Source organism: Caretta caretta, chromosome 27 (assembly GCF_965140235.1).
Source record: "Caretta caretta isolate rCarCar2 chromosome 27, rCarCar1.hap1, whole genome shotgun sequence".
NCBI classification, from domain to species: Eukaryota; Metazoa; Chordata; order Testudines; family Cheloniidae; genus Caretta; species Caretta caretta.
The window spans coordinates 15,534,622-15,554,078 of NC_134232.1; the positions used below are offsets into that span (position 1 = coordinate 15,534,622).

The window sequence follows — 19,457 nt, forward strand, 5'->3', positions numbered from 1 at the left end:
GTTAATGTGCTTGGGTTGGCAGCAGCCTGGCACCAGAAAGCCACGGGTGGGTGAAGGCCCCACACGTCCCCCGTGACCTCCCCCAGGCTTCGTCCCCCCTGCACCTTCCCGGTGGCGGAGCAGCCCAGCAGTAAGGAGAGGGGGGTAGGCACAGGGGCAGGAGGAGCCAGCTCAGAGCTGTTGGGGGCACTGGGGGCCACAGGCACTGGACCTTCCCCGCTGCTTGGGGGGCTCCTGGGATGAACACAGCAGAGCCACAAATGCCATGGCTCAGGCAGCCAGCATTCCCCTTCCCCCGAGCAGGGGCCGGCTGAGTGCACGCTCCTGTTTGGGGCTGATTCTGCCACCCCTTCTCCCCAGAGCCCCTGCTGGGGGCCTGGCTCCACCCTCCTTGCCCAGGGACTTGACTCCTAGCTCAGCCTGGAGTAGGACTTTGGCTGGGCCCCATGACACGAGCCCCCTCCCTGCCAGGCGAAGGAAGAGAGTACCAGGGCACCCCAGCAAGGCCCCCAGCTGGGGCTGGATTTAGCTGCAGTTAAAGGGAGGGGCTTGGTTCACCCCACGGCAGCGAGCAGCTGAGCCGGGCTGGGGGTCACTGGCTCCAGCCCAGGTGAGAATTAGCCTTGTCCTCTGGGCCAGCAGCACAGAGACGGGAGCTAAAAATACTCCCCTGCCATGTGCCCAGCCTGGCTCCCACGCCCTGCTGGGCACAGGCGGAAGCTGGGGGCTGCCCCCTCCCCCAGCTCCCTGGGCAGGCGCCTGGTGAAGCTGGGACCGAGGCCGGGGGGAGGTGGCTGCAGCATTGATTAAATGCCAAAGGTCAGAGCAAAGCGAGCGCTCTGCCTCCATGCCAGGGCTCTCTGGCTGGGGGGGAGGGACCAGCCAATCTGCCAGGGACATGGCCATTGCCCGTTTTGTTAACCCAGGCTCTGCCAGCCCGGGCCCTTGGGGCATGCAGGCTGGGGGAATTGCATCTCCTCCCCTGCAAGAAGCTGCCCCCAGGAGGACCCAAGACAAGACCCCAGTTTCCTCAGCAAGTCTCAGGATGAGTGGGCAGCTTAACTCTGGTGCAGGCTGACCCAGGGCCCCAGCCCCCAGTACTGAGCAGGGTGGCAGAGAGGGCAACACACCAATGCCACCCCCCACCTGCCTGTCAGCCCCCTGCCACTGGGCCTGCACATCAACCCTGCCCCTCAGTACACTCCCTGCCAGTGCCCCAGGCCTGTCCCTCCCACCGCGGGCAGGACTCCTTCACCAAGGGGGGGCAGTGGGGGGCAAACAACTGAGCCCAGCTGGGCTACCCACGTATGGCCCCATGGGGAGATGCTTCCAGCAGATCCTGCCGCTGTCATGCTGGGAGCCTGCCCCTTGTCCCCTCTGGCTGGGGAGAGCACCCAGGGTGCTACATGGGACGTTTAAAGCTTTCGGCTCCTGAGGTCGCCAGTTGCCTGGGAAGCCCAGGGCAATTCCCCCGCAGGCTCCCTGCAGACGCAGGCAGGAGCTCCTGCGCTGGTTACGCTCGGGCCCCGTTTTCATCACAGGCACAGAGACGGGAGGGCACTAAAGCAGGCCCCGATTCTGGACACAAGTGGCAGCTCAGCAGAGATGCCAGGCTGCCATCCCTCCCTTGCTCCGAGGGAGCCCCAGCCTCCCCAGGGGCTGTGGCGGGTCAGAACGGAGCAGGCTCTGCACTTTCCTTGGGCATTTATTACAAAAACAAGAACAGGAACTTTACAGAGGCAACACAGAGAGAGGTCTGAGCCCCCGCTCCCATGAAGGGCCCCCCCAACCTGGGCCTGGCCCACAGCACCCCCACATGGAGCTACTGCATCTCTAGGGCCTGACCGGCACAGCACGGAGACAGGCCCACGCGGGAACAAGCCGCCACTCAGAGGCCGCCTGCAGCTTTCTGGGGCAGAGAGGGGGAAGGTGCTTGGTGCACAGGACAGACAGACGGATGGGGGTGGAAGGCAGGAGGATGCTGCAAGTTACCAATGGGCCCAGGGCAGGGCTCTGCTCCGCAGGGGGCCCGGTGCCATGGCACCGAGCAGCGTAAAGGCACCTGGGAACGCCACCGGGGACCTCCCCAAGGGGAGCTCGGCCCCAGGCAGGCAGACGGGAGAGAGGCCCCTTAACCCTTCAAGCGCTGGGAGAAGTCACCGCAGTGACTATCCGCGGGATCAGGTGGTGCCGGCCCAGGATGCCTGGAGGTGACACCCCTTGCCAGCACCGGCGCTGACAGCAGCCTCTGCACCTCCCACCCATGGTCCTAGCAAACAGACTGCCAACCCCACCCCCGCAGCAACTGGCCAGCCTCAGGGCCCCCAAGCAGCTACACAGCTTGGCCCACCCGTGCTGGTGCCCACAGTCATCGCCAGAACTCAGGGGCGGCATGGGAGGTCCCCCCCTTTCCCACCAGCCGAGCAGGACTTGCAAGGGGGAATCCCCAGCCCGGGCAGGGACTGGCATGACAAACCAGTCGTGCCACAGCAACGTCCCCCCGGAGCTGGCAAGGCACCAACACCAGCACCCCAAGACAGAGCCAGGAATAAGGTGCCAAGCAGCGTCTGGCGCACCCCCGCCGGGCCGGGCACCTGCAGCACCCAGCCGGGGGTGCCAGGGAGAGTGCGGGGAGCTGGTGTTTCTACAAATAAATTAAGGAAATAAACTAGCAACCCAACAGCTGAGTGGGGGGAGCGAGTCTCTGCCCCTCACCCCCAACCCCCTGCTCAGAGCCAGGGGCTATAGATGCCACACTGGGAACAGAGCGTCCAACTCCTCAGGACCACGTAGTTCCAGGGCTCTGACCCTGGGGCCCAAACCAGACCCCAGCAGCCGATGTCCCAGCTCCCCAGCCCAGTGGGCAGGATTCTCACAGTGCTGGCAGGGCGCAAGCCGCCCCGGGGCAGCCGCAGCCCCCTGCGCACGCCAGGACCACGGCTAGTGCAGGAGGGGCCCACCAAAGGGCACGTGACCTGGGCTGGCACACGGGGCCAGCAAGCTAGATGGGGAAGGAGCCTGCACTGGACTGGTGCCGCCAGGGCTCGGTTGCTGGGCACAGTCTCTGCTGTGGGGGACGGAGGCCCGAGTCTGGTGAGTTCCCAGGGCGGCAGCCGTTGGCCAGCTCCTCCCGTGGGGGCGTCTGCCCGCTGGCCAGGCTGGTGAGGTACGTGTGCAGGAGCTGGGCAATCTCATCCACCTGGAGGGGAGCAAAGGCCAGTCAGGGGCACTTGAGGTATCTTGGAGCCTGGCCGGCGCCCCGGGCTCAGCCCTGGCTCCCCGCTGTCCCTGCACAGTCCCCGCCACCAGCGCTAGGCTCTTGCGGGGGGCGACCCAGCCGGTGCTGCAGGGAGGCCTCGCTCCGCCTGCGTGGGGAGGGGAGGGAGTGCAAGGGCCTTACCCGGGAACACTCGAAGAGCAGGTCCCTGTCCCCCACGGAGAGGCGGAAGGTGCTGCTCTCAGACACCCCGAAGGATGAGATGCGGCCGTAGCAGAAGCTGTCGAAGGGCTCAGCCTCCCCGGGCTTGTACAGAGACACAGCCTTGGCCCCGATGCCCAGCCATAGGCGCTGGGGGCAGCTGCCCTCCGCGCTCTGCAGACAGATGGAGAGTCAGGGGCAACCCCACAGACCCTCCCTTCCCCCCAGACCCGTTTCCAGTCCTGCATCCCCCAGGCCCCACCAGCCCCAGCTCCATCCCCTGCCCTCCCAACCCCAGCCAGGCTGCTCAGTGCCCCCTGAGAAGTTCAGGGTAATGATGGGGGGACGCTGTGGCTTCCCCCAGGTGGGGCTCAGTCTCCTGTGGGGTGGCTGCCGGGGCCTGCTTGGGGGGTGGGCCCCCAGAAATCTCCCCCAGGAAATGTTCATCTCCTAGCTGTGACCCACCTCCATGCAAAACCCCAGGGGAGCGAATTTAAAATGGCTGCCCCCCCCCCAGCAGAGCTGCTCCTGTTTCTGTAGGTCCTACAGAAAGCATGCACTGTGCTTCGCTGCCGGCTTTACAAAGGGGACAGGGCCTGGGGGGCACAACCCTGCTCCCGGGACCCCAGCCCAGGGAAGGGGCTCACCGTGTGGAAGTCGACATCGAAGAGGGTGGAGCCAAACCCTGGCCACTCCCGCACCAGCGCCAGGTAGGCGGCCATGGCCTCGGCCCGGTGCATGCCCTGCAGCAGCTTCCACCTGTCCACAATGGCAGCCATCACGCTGGCCCCCTCCTCGCGCAGACGGCCACGCAACTTCTGGTCCTGCTCCGCCTGCTGCTTGGCCAGTGAGTGGCCCCAGGGCAGGGCGCCGGCCAGCAGCCCCGCGCGGAGGCGGGTGCCGGAGCACCGGGGCGGGCCCTGGCAGGAGGCCCGGAGGCGGGAGTGCAGCGCGTGGACGGGGAAGAGCTCCTCCGGGCGGGGTACGGGGGCGTGCGTGGAGAAGTCGCTGTTGAGGGTCTGCAGGCGCAAGGCGGCCAGGGACTGCAGCGTGTCCTCCGACGTGGGCACGTAGCCCCGGATCACCATCTCGTGGGCCTGCAGCGGAGGGGCGGGGCTCAGCCAGGGAGCGGTCGGGGGGTCAGCCAGGATGTGGTCCAGGGGGTAGGGAGGGGGTGGCTTAGCCAGGAAGCAGCTCCAGCAGGGAACAAGGGCTTGAGCAGGGGATTCAGCCGTGGAGCAGCCCCAGGGGGCAGGTGGGGGCGGTAGGAAGAGACAGGTGAGTAGCCTGCCCTCCACACCCCACATGCATGAACCTGTTCAGCCCCCTGGAGGTTCACACAGGCCATCTCACCCACCATCATAATGCAGCCCCCTCTGAAGTAGGGTGCAGCAGCTGTTGGGGCTGGAAGCACTGGGGGTCCTGGGCCAGGATGCAGGGCTGACACCCCCATGGTGATGCAGTAGCAGGAGCTCAGAGCTGCAGCATTGCCCCACGCGCCTGGCGCCCTGGGGCAGGGTTCTGGGAGCCCCGTCACAAGCAGCAGCCCTGCTCAGCCCAGGCCAGTGTCCGGCTCCTACCTGCTCAAACAGGAGGGTGAACTCCACGCTGTCCCGGGGCACGTTCTCTGTGTCCAGGAAGCCGTAGTGCTTGAAGCAGAGTCTCCAGGTCGAGTCCTGCGTCGTCTCCTCCCCTGCCAGGCTGGGCGAGGCCGAAGGAACAGACGGTGCCCGTTAGCACCAGGACACCCGGACCCATGCAACCCCTGCCCCCCGGCTCCTCCTGGGGCAAACGAACCACCCAGGCCCAGACAGAACTGCTGTATCGCCATGGGGCCCAGGCAATTGACATTCCCCCCAACACATACTCTGGTTCCTCCCGCCCGCATGGGCACGCCTGCCTTCCCCTCCCACTGGCTCCCCGCAGCTCAGGGCTTCAGCCTCCCCCCTCCCCTCCAGCCCGCTCACCTCCCCATGGTTCCCCCCAGCCCTCCCCAGCCCCCTCTTCCCAGGCCCCACTATGATGGCTGCACGGGGGGACATTTACTTTTCAAACCTGGTGAGGACGTCGGCCACCAGCGTGGCCCTGCCCACGGGCCGCTCATGGTGCCGGTTCTGCTCGTAGAGTGCAAAGACGTTGGGGCTCTGAGACAAGCCCAGCCGAGCCACCAGCTCCCGGGCCACCTGGGGCGAGACAAAGGCAACCAAGGGGTGACTACGTGCCCCGGGCCACGGCGCTCAGGGCTGCAAAGGGACACAGACAGGTCACGGCAGGGAATCCCAGATGCTCCCCCAGTAGTGGCTCCCACCCGCCTTCCGCAAGAGGGGCTGCCCCACGCTCCGGGGCACCAGAGCTGGGGTCTGCACAGGAGCCCCCAGGCTGCTTACCACAGCCCTGAGCCCAACTGCTCCCCACACAAGGCCCGGTGCCCCCTCATGGCTTAACCCTGGTGCCCCAGCCTGGGCACTGGGGTTCTAGCCGGCCCCCTATCGGGAGCCTCCCCTCCATGCTGGGCCCCCAACAGCCCATCACGCCCGGACACCTGCCCCAGGCAAGGGGGCGAGGGGCCACCCCCCATCCCCCGCTCACCTCCTCAGCCGTGGTGTGGGAGCTGATGGCCACGGTGCAAGCGGAGGTTCCAGGGCAGTGCACGGTGCAGAGCATGTCCTGCCGCTGGATCAGCACCACGATCTCGTCCAGCGAGGGCACGCACTCCCGCACCCGGGTCTTGCCCAGGGCCGCCCCGATGAAGCGCCCGTACTCCGCTATCTCCGAGCCAGGGAACTCGCTCTCTGTCCTGCGGAAGAAGCCGCGGGGGCATCAGGGAACAAGCAGCACCAGCCACGCTGCCCAGAACCCAGCCCCTGGGGTCCAGCTGCCATCACTCCCGACCCCCAGAGCCAGGCCACAGGGGATGTAATATGGGCAGCCTGCAGCCAGGACCTTGCCCCTTGCTCTGCACCAAGGGCACCTGGCCCTCAGCCCTCACGGCCGCTCCATCCCCCAAGCCGGAGCGAGTCCTCCAGCAGCTCCCCCGGGGGCTGTAGGACCAGGGTGCCCAGATCCCACCCGCACTACAGTCCCCCTCGCCCCCCGGCCTGACTGGGAGCTCACAGGGTATTTGCTGTCTGCTGACAGGAGTCAGGTTTCCCACACCAGAGCTGGGAAGGCAGTGGGGCTGGGAAACATGGCACCTGGCGCCGTCAGCCCACGGAACTCACTGCCACAAGATCACATTGAGCCTGAGGGCTCAGAAGATCCGACAGGGGCTGACACAGACGTAGGGAATGAGGGGCCAGAGCTCCAGCGGAGGGGGCATGTACCCCCCTGCTCCAGGCCTTCTTCCAAGCTCCCCATGGGGCGAGGGGTCTGCAGAGCAAGGCCCTTCACCCCTCAAGTACACGGCACCTCCTCTGGGCAAACCCGCACTGCCTCACCCCCCTCCCAAGGCCCCCAGGACCCAGCACGCCCCCCCTCCCCCAGGCCCGGCACGCGCCCCATCCGCAGCGTTCTCCGCACCCCCTGCACTCGCCTGCCCAGGTGGAAGTTCAGGAAGCGCAGAACCGGCGGGGAGGGCAGGAAGGTGCAGCTCATGCAAGTGAGCAGCTGCCAGCAGCGCAGGTTGCCCGGCCCCCCAGGGGCCGGCGGCTCCGTGGTCTGCTTGACCAGCTGGCAGTAGATCTCGTCAACCAGGGGCTGCAGATCCAGGCAGGTCTGCAGGATGCCCTGGATCAGGGGCACTGGGTCTCGCTCCGACTCCAGCTGCTGCAGGGAGTTGAAGAGCTTCACGGCCTCGTCACGCAGGGTCATGTAGCCGTGGGGGCCGGGGGCTGGGGGAGGATGGCTCGGTTAACGGGGCAGGAACCAGGCAGGTCAGGTGTGGGTCCTGGCTTGGCCAAGTGCTCCCAGGGCCGGGCCCTGGATCTCGCTCAGCCTCAGCTCAGCCCCGACTGAGCTCGAGGGACGGACACAGGGCAGCACCTGGCACAATGGGGATCCCCCCCATCACCAAACACCCACCCAGACCCCACCAGGCACGAGTGTCACCATGGCGACCCAGAAGGGAACACCCTGCACCCTCCAGGCACAGGCGCTGGGCCTGCTCCCCTGGCAGCTTGGAGCGGGGCAGTGCCCACCCCCCAGCAGGGGCTGGCCAGGAAAGAGCTGGGCTGGTGGGTGGGTCAGAGCCCAGCTCGGCTCCTGGCAGCAACCCCAGCCTCTTCCTGCCCCACAGGAGCGCTGTGCCCAGCCCTGGCGACAGAGGGAGCCCAGCGCAGCATGGGCTGGGACCCTGCCCCACTGCTGGGCATGAGAATCACGAGACACGGACAGGCAGGGGCCCGGGCAGCAGCCCAGCCGAAAGCCCGGAAATGTACGGCAGCAGGGCCTGCAAGGGGGAGGCTCCTCTTCAGCCCCCCGGGGCAGCGCCCCCCACTCCCTGAGCTCCCCATTCATGGGGCGGCATTCCCCCTGTCCATGGAGCCCCGTGCAGCACATCCAGCCCCCCCCCACAGGGAGCCGCAGAGCTCGGCTCTCCCCCGCCCGCTCACCGCGGTGGTCGGAGCTGCCGTACGGGAAGGGCAGCAGGGGCGCATAGAGCGGGCCGCTGGTGTAGCGCAGGACCGGGTTGCAGCGGTAGATCTGCTCCAGGATCTCCGGGCTCCCGCGGTTCTCCTGGGGAGACAAAGGAGCAGCCGGGGCTGCAGAGCAGGGGGCGAGGCACAGACGGGCGCGGCGAAGGCAGGTGCTGGGGCTCCGGGTTCCAGTCCCGGGGGCCTCTTCTCTGCCCCCAGGCACCGTGCACTGCAGGCCATGGTTTTGGGGGGGGGGGGTGTTCCCGGGGAGCCAGTGATGGTCCCAGCAGCTTCCCCACCCGAGGGCTGGGAGTCGGCCAGGGCTGTGGCAAGGCCTCCGGCCAAGGGGAGAGGAGGGTCCCAGGGAGAGCCATGGGCCGGCCAAACGCAACCCCATCCCGGCCTTACCTCGATGTCGTGCATGAGCAGCTGCGTGGGCGTCTGCACGGGGGCCTTGCTGTGGATCACCTTCTGCACGGCACACACCCAGTGCACGGCCTCATTCAGGTGCTCTGTGAACAGGCGGTAACAGTGCTTCCGGCCAAACACCGTCACGCTCCAGTAGCCTGCGAAGGGCAGAGCGCTCACACCAGCCGCCGGGCCCCGGGCCGCCAGCCCCACCAGCCCCAGCCCCCTCCCGCGCTCCAGGCAGAAGCCAGCTTCAGAAAGCAGGGGCCTGGCCCCCTGCACTGGCGGCTGGGCCCAGGCCTTGCCAGCCCGAGCTGGGCCCAGGGGGCAGGGGCTAGTGTCCAGAGCAGGCCCCTCCAGGGAGCCATATGCAGCCCGGGGGGATGCGCTGGACGTCGAGCCAGACGCCGGTGAGGTCTGTGTTCCAGACTGACGTCCTCCCGGGCCCCTGCTAAGGGTGAACCCTCCCCAGCATCTGCACCACTGGCCTGGGGCAGGGACCCTACCGGTCTCCTTGTAGGTCTGCTTGTCGGGCCACAGCACGGAGCAGAGGCTGGTGAGCACCAGGGTGCCAAGGCGCCTGGCCCCCACCTCGCTGCCGCTGTAGTAATCCAGGGAGTCCTGGGTCAGCACAAACCAGTACTTCCGGGGCCGGATCCATGGGCCCTTCACGCCCCCCCGTGCCTCCCTCTGCAGCCAGCCTGGGGGGACGGAGAGACGAGGTGAGCTCCCCCAGGGCCCAGCACCACCCTGCCCACACTTGTGCTCCCCACACCTCCCTTGGCAGCCAGCCTAGGGGGACAGAGAGACGGGCTGAGCTCCCCCAGGGCCTCCCCCCAGGTCCCCGCCAGCCGGTTCTCCCCCACCTGGGCAGTTCTGGTTTGCAGCCCCTTGGGTCCCCCCAGGAGGTGGCCCCCCAGGGAGAGGGAGCGGGGGAAGGGATTGAGCTGGCCTGGGGGGGGTGGGCGAGCCGCTGCTGAGCAATGGGCAGCCAGGACCCACCCTCCACGTACCCGCTGCGCAGTCCAGCCCCTGAGGGACCCCTGCACGGCTCCAGAGCCTCCTTGGCAGCTGGGGGGCAGGGGCAGGGCTGCAGACGGAGCTGGCCTGGCTGTGGCTCCCCGACAATACAGCTCGGGGAGGGGGGGGTTCCAGCTGGGGAGCCGCCACTCACGTCTGGCCAGCGCCTTATGCAACCACAGGAAGCTGGCTGGTCCTGGGCCATGACATGGGGCCTTCAGGGCTCCCCCGCCCCCAGCCACTGCCTGCAGCCTCAGCCCAGAGCAGTGGGAGCCAGCCGGGCAGGGGCAGCGTCTGAGGAGCAAGTTCAAGACCCCAGGCTCCTTGGAGCCCCAAGTTCAAATCCCAGCGGGGCCGGGCCAGCGTGGAGCCCTCCCCATCCCCAGGGACTTGCCGCGGGAAGGAGGGAACTGCCCAGACGTCCGTCTGCCCCTTGGGTCCCCCCCAGCCCCTCACCCACCTTTCACGATAGCATCAGGATCATCCTCCACTGGCCCCGGCCCCTTCTCCGTGATGAGGCTGCGCATCTCCTCCGAGACCGGCAGTGACCTGGGACCAAGACAGGGGGTGAGCAAGGGGCCCCAGGACCCGCCAGGCCCCTGCGCACCCAGCTTGGCACAGGCAGGGCTCAGCTCCCTCGCCCGGGGCACCAGGCGGGCACAGGCCACGTGGCAGCAGCTCCACTCAGCCCCTGGCCCGCGGGGCTCGCAGCCAGGCTGGGGCTGGAGGCAGGAGGCAACGGTGGCCCCAGAGGGGGCAGCAGCCCGCCTGCCTTGGCCTGAGCGGAGACAGGGGGCACCCCCAGCGTGGCCCAACGGGCACCCTCGGAGACCCTGCCAACGCCCAAGTTCTCACCAAGGAGTCTGGCAGGGGAGGGGGATTCATGCCTCACATCATCCCAGCCCCCCCCCCCCCCGCAACAAACCGCTGCAAAGCCAGCCCCACCCCTGGGGGGGGTCTAGCCCCATGCACTTGGCCTCTGCCGAGACGAGAAGAGGGGTCATCTCAGCCCCCGACGGTCCCCCCCAGTGAGCGTGCAAGGCTCGCACGCAGTGGGGCGGTGGCAGGGGGTGACCCAGTCCAATCCAGAGGGGAATGGCCCCCCAGCCAGCAGGAAAGAAACGTCCCCGTCCCCCACTGCCCGTGGTGGGAAAGCAGCGGAGCCCTCAGATGCAGATAACCCCGGCTAAAAATATCCCGCTTGCCCGCACGCCTGCCAAGGAATTCGGAAAATGAACCACCAAGAAAAACCCTGGTGGCAGGGGCTGAGGGGGCAGCGTCGCCGGCACCTGACCCAGCCCTCGGGACCCCCCCACCCCTCTCCCCCCACCGCGGGGCCCTGATCCTGCTGCCCAAACCAGACCCCTCCCCCCACGCTCCCCACACAAGGCCCTGACCCAGCCCTCCGGACCCCCCCACCATGCTCCCCCCCCACGGGGTGCTGACACAGCCCTCTGGACCCCCCCCCACCACGCTCCCCACCACAGGGCCCTGACCCAGCCCACTGGACACCCCCCCCCCCCGCGCTCCCCCCCACGGGGCCCTGACACAGCCCTCCAGACCCCAGCAGGAGCATCCCAGCTCCCAGCTCTGCTCCAAGAGCCCTGCCCGTGACCCCCTGTGGGTGCAGACCCAGGGCAGCTCCCTCATAGCGCCCAGGCATCGTTACAGGCTTCGCGCTTCCCAACAGCTCCTGGGGCAGCCACTCGGATCTCCACTCCGCAGGGGGGAAACTGAGGCAGAAAAGGGCAGTGACATGCCCAAGGTTGCCCCAAGAGTCAGATCTGACTCTCAGCCCCCCATCCCCAAACACACACACACACCCCAACCCCCTCAATCCTGCTCCCCCTGGATAGAACCCAGGAGTCCTGGCTCCCACCTCCCCTGATCTAACCCACTGGAGCCCACTCCCATCCCAGAGCCAGGGAGTGAACCCAGGACCCAGGAGTCCTGGCTCCCAGCCCACTGCTCTACCCACTGAACTTTGTTGCCTCTCCTCTCCCCATACGTGGGGTCGGGGGCACCATGGCTGAGACCTGCCCTTGCTGTCTGAGGGGATGAGAAAGGCCAGGGCCAGGCAAGGAGCAAGGCTGGGGGCCGTGACCCAGATGCAGGGAGCCAGCGAGGCCCTGCCCCCAACCCTGTCTCTCCCCCTCCCCCAGCCTGCCACCTGGATAAGGAGCTGCTGCCCACCCCCATCCCACTCACGACCAAGGCCCAGGTGGGCAACAGATGAGCCGTGAGTCACTTCCAGCAGGGCCAGGCAGCGGGACCCGCTGCCGAGAGCCGGGGCTGCCGGCAGAGCCAAGTGCCGATGGGCTGGCACCTGGGCACTGCCCCACAATAGTCTCCCCTTCCGGCAAAGCCAAAACCTGCTGGGCACCCTGTGACCCCCACTCCGGCTCAGCCGGGGCAGAGCCTGGGGGGAGCTCAGACCATCTGGGAGTGGTCGGGGGCCAGGAGCTCGGCCCGGGATGGGGGCACCTGGGGATCAGGGCTGGGTACCACAGCGAGCCTACACCACGGGGAGAGGGGCCCAGAGGGGATGGCAGACGGGGGCTGGGGGTGTCATCACTAGGGGGCAGGGCCGGGGGCAAGGAGCAGGGCCTCTGCCTCCTATTGGCAAAGAGGGCAGGGGGCCCAGCAGGGGCTCTGCGCCACCAGCCCCCTGGCCCGGCTGCGAGGCCCCTGGGGAAGGGGGCACCATGCCAGGGGCCAGCCACATGGCAGCTGGTTATCGGCAGGGCCCAGTGCTCAAGCAGCCCGTGAGCCGAGGAGCCAAACCAGGGGCCGTCCCTGGGCCCCAGGCCGGGTTTCCTGCCACTGCCGGGCCATTCCAGGGGAGCAGGTGCCACGCTGGGCCCAGGCTGGGTGCCCAAGGGCGGCCAGGCCCAGGTCACTCACCGTTCGGGGCCGCTGCCGGAGCGGACAGGCTGGGTCAGGCTCAGTGGCAGTGGCCCCTGGGGAGGAAAGGCAGAGGTGCCGTTAGAGTCCCAGACCCCCAGCCACGCGCGCCAACACCCCACACCTACCCCGGCCCCACTCACCCCCACAGCAGGCCTCACGTAAGGACCTGCCAGAGGTCTCAGCCCCGGGCCCAGCCCCTCTCAGGAGGGGGGCTTGTGGCCGCTGCTGCCATAGGAGCGGGTGACGTCCCCATCCCAAGCCACTTCCCCATGAAAGAAGGAAGTGAGTGACCCACAAAGCCAGCCCATCCCCCAAGCTGGCCGGGGCCTGGGACCCATCCGCCCCTCCCCCCCGCCCCCCCGGCTGCGTTCGGGGGCCGTGGCCAGGTGAGCAGGCCCTGGATCCTCAGCCAACCCCGCCAGGCTCTGTCCTGTGCAGCGTTGCACAAGATTGCTGCTGGGTAACACGCTCACAGCACAAAGTCCCATTGTCACTGGGGCTGCCGACTTCCCGCCTGCATCCACCGGCAGAGACCCCAGCCCAGCAGCTGGACAGATGCTGGATCCTCCCCAGCTGCAGGGCTTGGCTTTACTGATGCCCCATCCCTCCCTGCTCTGGGCCTGTGACGACCGAGATGGGGCCGGGGGGAGGGGGGAGAGCGACACTGCAGGCAGCACCAAGGGGCATCAGCAGAGCGTGGGTGGGGGGGCACCCCCCAGACTAGAAAGTCCCCCTGTTCCAGAGTGGAGGGGGAGAGCAGGCCAGAGAAAGCAGGGGGCTGAAAGTCAGGACTGAGGGGCACAGGGAGAGCTGGAGGAATGGAGGAAGGCCAGGGCTCAGATACCAATGGCCTGTGGGTCAGGAGTGAGGGGCAATGGCAGAGCTGGCGGGGGGGAAGCCCAGGACTGGGCTAGCAGGGGGCTGTGAATGACGGGCACTGGTCCAGTCAGAGCTGGGGGCGGGGGAGCCCAGGGCTGGGCTAGCAGGGGGCTGCAAGTCGGGAATGAGGGGCACTGGCAGATATAGGCACAGTAAGAACAAACCCCCTCAAGGAAGCCCCATGCCCTGTCCGAGTTGACGGGCCATTCACAGTTTGGGGGTGGGGGGCGCACGCTAGCGACTGGATGCAAAGGAAAGGAGGCTGCAGCTAAAAACAGAGCCACGGAGAGGCGGGGTGGGGGGCCGGGGGAGCGACTCCAGCAGGTACTGAGACGCAGCCCTGGGGGACGAGGGCTCGGCTGACCTGTGGCATTAGCAGCACCTGTTCCCAATATAACCATAGCCCCTGCACTGACAGCCTGGCTCCTCTCAGTCCCAGAAGCACTGGGGGCGGGGGGGGGGGGTCTGGCTGGGGCCCCCTTGCACCCAGCCACAGAGCAGGGGAGGATTTTCCCCACTCCCCGAACAGCTTCCCGGAAGATCTTCAGCCGAGCCGCGGGGCCTTGGCTGCCTCCCAGCTGCGGGGGAGCCGCGGGCTCTTTCCCAGCGATATAAATAACAGGCAGGAGCCAGGCCCCAGCGTGCAGGGCTGGGGCGGCTGCTCCCACGATGGGGGGTGGGGGTGCTCCCAGCACAGCTGGGGCTGGTCGGTGGGGTGCTTGGCGAGGCGGCTGCCCAGACCTAGCCGCAGCACCCAGCCCAGCTCTCCAGGGGCAGGCAACAGCCGGGGCCCAGGCAGGTCCCCGGCACCGAGGTCAGGGAGGAGTCACTCCTTTGGCTCTGCTGCCTGCCTCCCTGGCAGGGAAACGCTCATCAGCCCCAGAGAAAGGGACCCCCCCCTTAAAGAGACAGCCCCCTCTAAAACCACCCCACGGGCTCCCCACAAGCCACATCTGGGCAGCGGCCACTGGGAGCGCCGGGGCACCGGGAAGGCAGTGCGGGCTCTGCCCCCGGGGCGACGAGGGGCGTCATGGCCCATGCTGATGGCAAGTCCTGCGGAGCGGAACGGTGACAGGTGCCCAGGTGTGTATAACTGAGGGGCACCGGTTTCCTTAGCACCCGCTCCAGCTGCACGGCACGGAGCCGGGGACCCCAGCTCCCCAGCCCCACACGTATCAGCCCTGGGGCTTAGGCAGGGGCTGGGAACTCGGCCTGCACAGACAGGTGCTCACGAGGGCCCCGGCAGGGCAGCCACGCCCCACACAGCACATGACCCGTCATGGTTTGATAACGTCTTCCCCACAGACCGCACGGCGGGGGCAGGGCCCAGCGCGCTGCTCAGCCCAGCCCAGCAGGACGCGGAGGCAGAGCAGCCACCGGTGCCCGTGGGCCCCCGAGCCGGCCCCCCTTTGCACAGGCCTTGGGGAAGGGGAAGCACGAAGTCTCCTTATCAAACAGCAGGGAGTCCCCAGCGTTATCAGCCTCCTCCACACAGGGCAGCCCGAGGGCAAACCAGCAGCTTCCCCAGGCTTGGAGGAAGCGGCCGCAGGCGCTGCCAGACCCTGCACTGCAATATGACCTGTCTCCACGCACCCCTGGGACGGCCCTGCCACTCCCACACTGGCACCAAGCCTCGCCCTGCGGTGCTCTGATGGCAACGAGGAACAACAGCCCCGTAGTCTGGGCACCATCCGGAGCTGGCAGGTCCATGAAAGGCCCTGGGGCAGCCCAAGGGCCGGGAGCACCGTAAAGCCACTGGGGCCCTGCGAGGCCATTTGGTCGCTGCTGGCATTTCACTGGCCTGGCCGGTCTCTCTGCTGCACTGGGGGCAGCCCCCCCACAACCATGGGCCTCTGCCTGGGACTCAGCACCCTGGCCCTGCTGCTCCCTGCCCCGCAGAGGGGTGGGCAGCTCCGCTCCCCAGCAGGCTCCACCGGGAGAGACAGGCCAGCCCAGGGGCTGCTGCACCAGCGTCCAAGGTCAGCACCAGGGCTCAGATCCCAGGACAGGCTGAGGAATGGGGGGGACCCTGGCTCAGTACCCAGGACCCCCAGCACCCTCGAGCCGCTGGGCACTCCATGTCTGGGTCAAGAGGGACAGAGCTACCCAATCTCTGCCCCCACATCGCTCCAGATGGGGTCTGCGCCTGACCACTGCCCCGACACAGGGCCCTCCCCACACCTCAGCCCCCTGCAGCCGTGACACCAAACCCACGGACACTGCCTGGAGGCTGCAGTGTAAGAAGCGGCCTGGGTCTGCTCCCACGGCCAGCACCCCCCCACCCCCCCTGGGTCCTGCTCAAACCGCCGAACCCTTCCCCACAGGGCCCACTCACATGGCTAGTGCCCCCTCCACTCCCGAGCCCCTCCCCACGGGGCCCGCTCACACACCCCGAGCCTCCCTGTCCCACTCACATGCCCACCCCACCCCAGGGCCCGCTCACACGCCCAGCACCCCTGCCCAGCTCACACCCCCGAGCCCCCACCTCCACCCCGGGCCCACTCACATGCATAGCACTGCACCGCCCTGCTCACATGCACAGCCCCCCGCCCCCCCGTCATTCTGGTTAGCCAGGAATTTGCAGGGGCACTTGGCTCCATCCACCAGCAGCCCTGGGGCAACAGAGGCACCCCTCCTTCCCCTCTGCTCCCCCCGGCCCGCCATCGGGTAGCTAGAACTCCGGAGATCTGAGCCTGTGGGGCTGGTGCTGTCCTGGGGCTGAGAGGAGGCCGCCTGCTCCCCAGTGCCGCCGGGTGCAGGATTAGCTCCCAGCTCACACGTTCGGCCCCCAGGGGCCTGGCACTGGGACCCCCACACCAGCTCTCACATGCTCTGAATTACAGCACCAAGTGGCATTAAAGGGGCAGGATCACCTGGGTCCTTCCAGGACAGAAGAAGCAGCTCCCACTCCCTCTGCACCTGGGACAGACCCCAGCCTCCTTAGCCGGTGAGCAGCAGTCGGGGGGCCTGGAACACAGAGCTCAGGGTACAGAGACCAGCCCTCTCTGTCCTCCAGCGCTGCCCCCAGTCAGGGGAGGGGGCGATGGTGTGGACTGGGGAGTTGGCAGCTAGCAGGGAGAGACACTGTTTGCTCTGGGGTTATGTGAAGGATTCTGGCCCCTTTTGACAGCCCAGAACCCTCTATTTAAGGTCCAGGATGAGCCAGGGCTCTGGGGAGCCTCAGACATGCGGTGGCAGCTCGGGGCTCCCCTCCCCATTGCCAGCACCACACGCACCTCCGCTGAGATCACCTTGCTGGGTTGGGCCTGGGCGAGGGCCAGGTCCCGGGGGCGAGGGGGGAAGATACACACCCTGTGCACCAACCGCAAGAGTGGCAGCAAGTCAGACAGCATCCCGCGCCCCTCCTGCACACACCACCACGGGAGGGCAGCGTGGTCCTCGGTGGGCGTCACAGCCTCCCTGCACACAGTCTGACCCATGCCACAGCCCCTTTACCTCCCCAGTTGGTGAGAATTCCCCTAGGGGGTCGGCTCACCCGCGGCCAAGGGCGCACCAGTGGACAGCGGACGTGGACTTCCAGAAAGCCTGGGACGAGGACACTCCCCAAAGGAAGCAGGCCTGGGGCTTCTCCCCTTTTAGGCTCTGCACAGACACAGCGAGACACAGGCCCTGCCCCCAAAGAGCTCTCTGAGGGAACAAGGCAGGCACAGGAATGGGAACCAAGGCCCAGAGAGACCGGCCACAATTTTCAGGAGAACTCAGCAGCCCGCTGTAAACCCGTCCCCATCTGCTGGGGCTGAGCCTGTGGAAATCTGGCCCAGGGCTCTCTAGAAAGCCGGAGCTACTTATCCAGGGTAGCACTGGGAGCCTGGGGCTGAGCCAGGAAATGGAGCCAGGGCCCCCAGGGCCCAGCCAGCCCCTCTAACCGCAGGGAGAAGTTCAGCAACATTTGCTGAAAGGCTGCAGCCAGCTCAGGGGTGCATGCCTCAGCAGGTCCTCTGCAGAGCCGGTGGGGATGGCGCTGCCTGCCTGGGAAGGTGGGAAGAGGTGACTGCAATGCAGGAAAGGAAAGCGCTGGGAAACTGATGCAAAGAAACATGGTGTAACCCACTGGGGGCAAGTCAAACTCCAGGCCGTGAACTCAGCGCCAGATTGACCCCTCCCCTCCCCCGGGCACTGCCATACACAGAGCTGCAGGCCCAACCCAGCCCCGGGGGCGAGGGGACGCTCCCGCCTTCCCCTGCTCCTGGAGAAGGGCCCCTGTAGCCCCAGCTGGTGCCAGGGTGAAGGGCCTGTAGGTGCAGCTCCAGCAGCCAGAAGGGCCACCGACCCTCCCTAGGCCGCCCCTAATGGGACAGGCATACAGAGCCTTGGGGAGACCTCTGAGCCCCTGTGCACCCCCAGCAGGGTCCCTCGACACCCTCGCACTATTGGGGTGGCAGGCCCCCAAGGAAGCTAGGACCCAGCGGACGCCCCCCTCTCCTGATGTACAGTTTGATGCCACCTCCCTACCTTAGGGGTGCTGGGAGGGGGGGGGCCAGGGTCTGGGCCACCCCTTCCCCAAAGAGCTGGGAGCGGTCAGGGTGCCACTCAGCCTGCCACCAGGCTCCATGGACGGGGCAGGGCAGGGGGTGCCTGGATGCCATGAGCCGGGGCTGGGGGTCCCCGCACAGGGCAGGGACCCGGGGCTGCATCTCCCCGCAGGGCACGGGGACCCCACCCACCGCGCGCTCAGCCCCCGTTGGCGGCGGGCACCAGAGCCCAGCGCTGCGGCTGGCCCTGCCGAGGCACCGGGCCCTTCTCCGGGGCTGAGCGCAGCTCGGGACCCGGCCCGCGCCCCCCACCCCGGGCAGAGACAGGCTCCAAAGGAGGGAGCCAGCAGCGCGCACGGACGGCGGGGGCAGCGGTTCCGTGAGGGGGGGAAGGGGCCTGGCCCCGGGACCTTCCCACGTCCCGGCCCCAGCGTGCGGGGCTGCGGGAGCGCACCCCGCGGCGCCGGGGAGCCGGGCCAGCGCTGCGCCCCCGGAGAGCGCCCGAAGCAGCCGCGTCCCGCCAGCGGGCGGCCCGCGCCGGGCACCCACCTGGGCTCCCTTGCTCCGCAGCTCGAAGGACGATTCCTCCTCGGCCTCCACGTCCGGCTCCTTGTCCGGCTCGCCATAGTCCCGCCGGAGCAGGGTGAAGCCCTGCCGACAGCACAGCAGCCACCAGAGCCCGCCCGGGAACGGCATCCCCCCGCCCGGGCTCCAGCCGCGCCGGGCAGGACGGGCGCGGGCGCTGCCGCTGCGCGCCCGTCGGGCCGGGGAGCCCTGCGCGCTGCGAAGCCCTGATGCGCCCGGGCACCCTCGGCCTCTCGCGGGCCGCTCCCCCGGCTCCGGCTCCGGCTGGGGGCACCCGGCCCGCTTCCCTCCGCCCCCGGGCGGGGAGGGGGCAGGCGCGTCATGGGGCCCGGCCAATCGCTCGGCAGGTGCCCGAGGAGCCCCGCCTGCCGCCCCGGCCTCTTGCATCATGAGCCCCGCCGCGGGGGGGCCCTGCCCGGGCGGAGCGCGGACCTGCCGCGCCCGGACGGTGACCCCCCTCCGCGCGCTCCCCGCGGGAAAAATCTGGCCACTTGTGTCTGTGATTCACCCCCCCCGCCCCCCGGCCAAGCAAAGAGCGTCTGAGTTTTCGGGGTCTCCGGGCAGGGGATGATGCAGGAGGCGAGCTTGGTCCTGGGTAGAGCCTTTGGCTTCCAGCGCTGGGACCCCACTTGGCAGCTCACCCGGCCATAGCAACCCCCGGCGCTAGTCCTTCCCCCGCGCCCCGCTCAGAGGCAGGTGCCCCTGGGGAGGGAAGGGGACTTGCTCCCCGCTCCCTAAGAGCCTTGCAGAGCAGAGGGCGCCAGGGTGAGAGTTCACCCCCCACCCGGAGAGCTGTGTGCAAAGGTCTCTTCAGCCCCTGGCCCCTGCTGGGAGGCCACAATCCTCTTATTGTGACCTCACTGCTGGTTGCCACGGAGGTGGCTGATGTCACAGGCAGAGGATTTTGACATCACTGGGCCGGAGAAGGATGCTGGACTCGCACAAAAGGGCCTGGTGCTATGAAAGGGGAGCAGAAATCCGGCCCTCTCCAGACTCTCAGCAGCTCCTGGTTAGAAGGTTATGACTTAAGAGACAAGAGAGACAAACAAAGCACTTCCTTCGCTGATCCCAGTGGCTTCACTGGCTCCATTGAATCCATTTGTTTAAAATGACCATTTGCAAAATGTTTGGTGCAGCCAGGAGAGCACTGGGGGCTGGTGCTTATTTCCTTTC

At 67.9% G+C, this 19,457-nt stretch overlaps 1 protein-coding gene across 3 annotated transcripts; it reads right to left on the bottom strand.

Annotated features, from left to right (window-relative positions):
- Nucleotides 1-1,687: 1,687 nt before the first annotated feature.
- On the bottom strand, nucleotides 1,688-18,636 carry PLEKHH3 (pleckstrin homology, MyTH4 and FERM domain containing H3). 3 transcript variants are annotated; one of them, XM_048829952.2, is made up of 13 exons: nucleotides 18,249-18,446; nucleotides 12,325-12,380; nucleotides 9,881-9,969; nucleotides 8,907-9,101; nucleotides 8,401-8,558; nucleotides 7,969-8,092; nucleotides 6,951-7,248; nucleotides 6,008-6,215; nucleotides 5,465-5,601; nucleotides 4,999-5,119; nucleotides 4,066-4,515; nucleotides 3,401-3,592; nucleotides 1,688-3,199 (listed from the first exon to the last, which is right to left on the bottom strand). In XM_048829952.2, the coding sequence occupies exons 1-13, from the start codon at nucleotides 18,393-18,395 to the stop codon at nucleotides 3,002-3,004; spliced, it is 2,373 nt and encodes a 790-aa protein (XP_048685909.2). In that variant the 5' UTR covers nucleotides 18,396-18,446; the 3' UTR covers nucleotides 1,688-3,001. The 3 variants fall into 3 exon arrangements, with proteins under 3 accessions (XP_048685909.2, XP_048685908.2, XP_048685907.2); XM_048829951.2 differs by lacking the exon at nucleotides 12,325-12,380 and having other exon boundaries at nucleotides 5,474-5,601; nucleotides 18,249-18,636; XM_048829950.2 differs by lacking the exon at nucleotides 12,325-12,380 and having other exon boundaries at nucleotides 18,249-18,636.
- Nucleotides 18,637-19,457: the final 821 nt, after the last annotated feature.

Coding starts and splice junctions, on each gene's coding strand:
- PLEKHH3 (XM_048829950.2), bottom strand. CDS start 18,607: ATGACGCGCCTGCCCCCTCCCCGCCCGGGGGCGGAGGGAAGCGGGCCG. Junction 6,216..6,950: donor CTGAACTTCCACCTGGGCAG/GCGAGTGCAGGG, acceptor CTTCTTCCGCAG/GACAGAGAGCGAGTTCCCTG. Junction 3,200..3,400: donor TGCTCTTCGAGTGTTCCCGG/GTAAGGCCCTTG, acceptor GCTCCCCTCCAG/GTGGATGAGATTGCCCAGCT.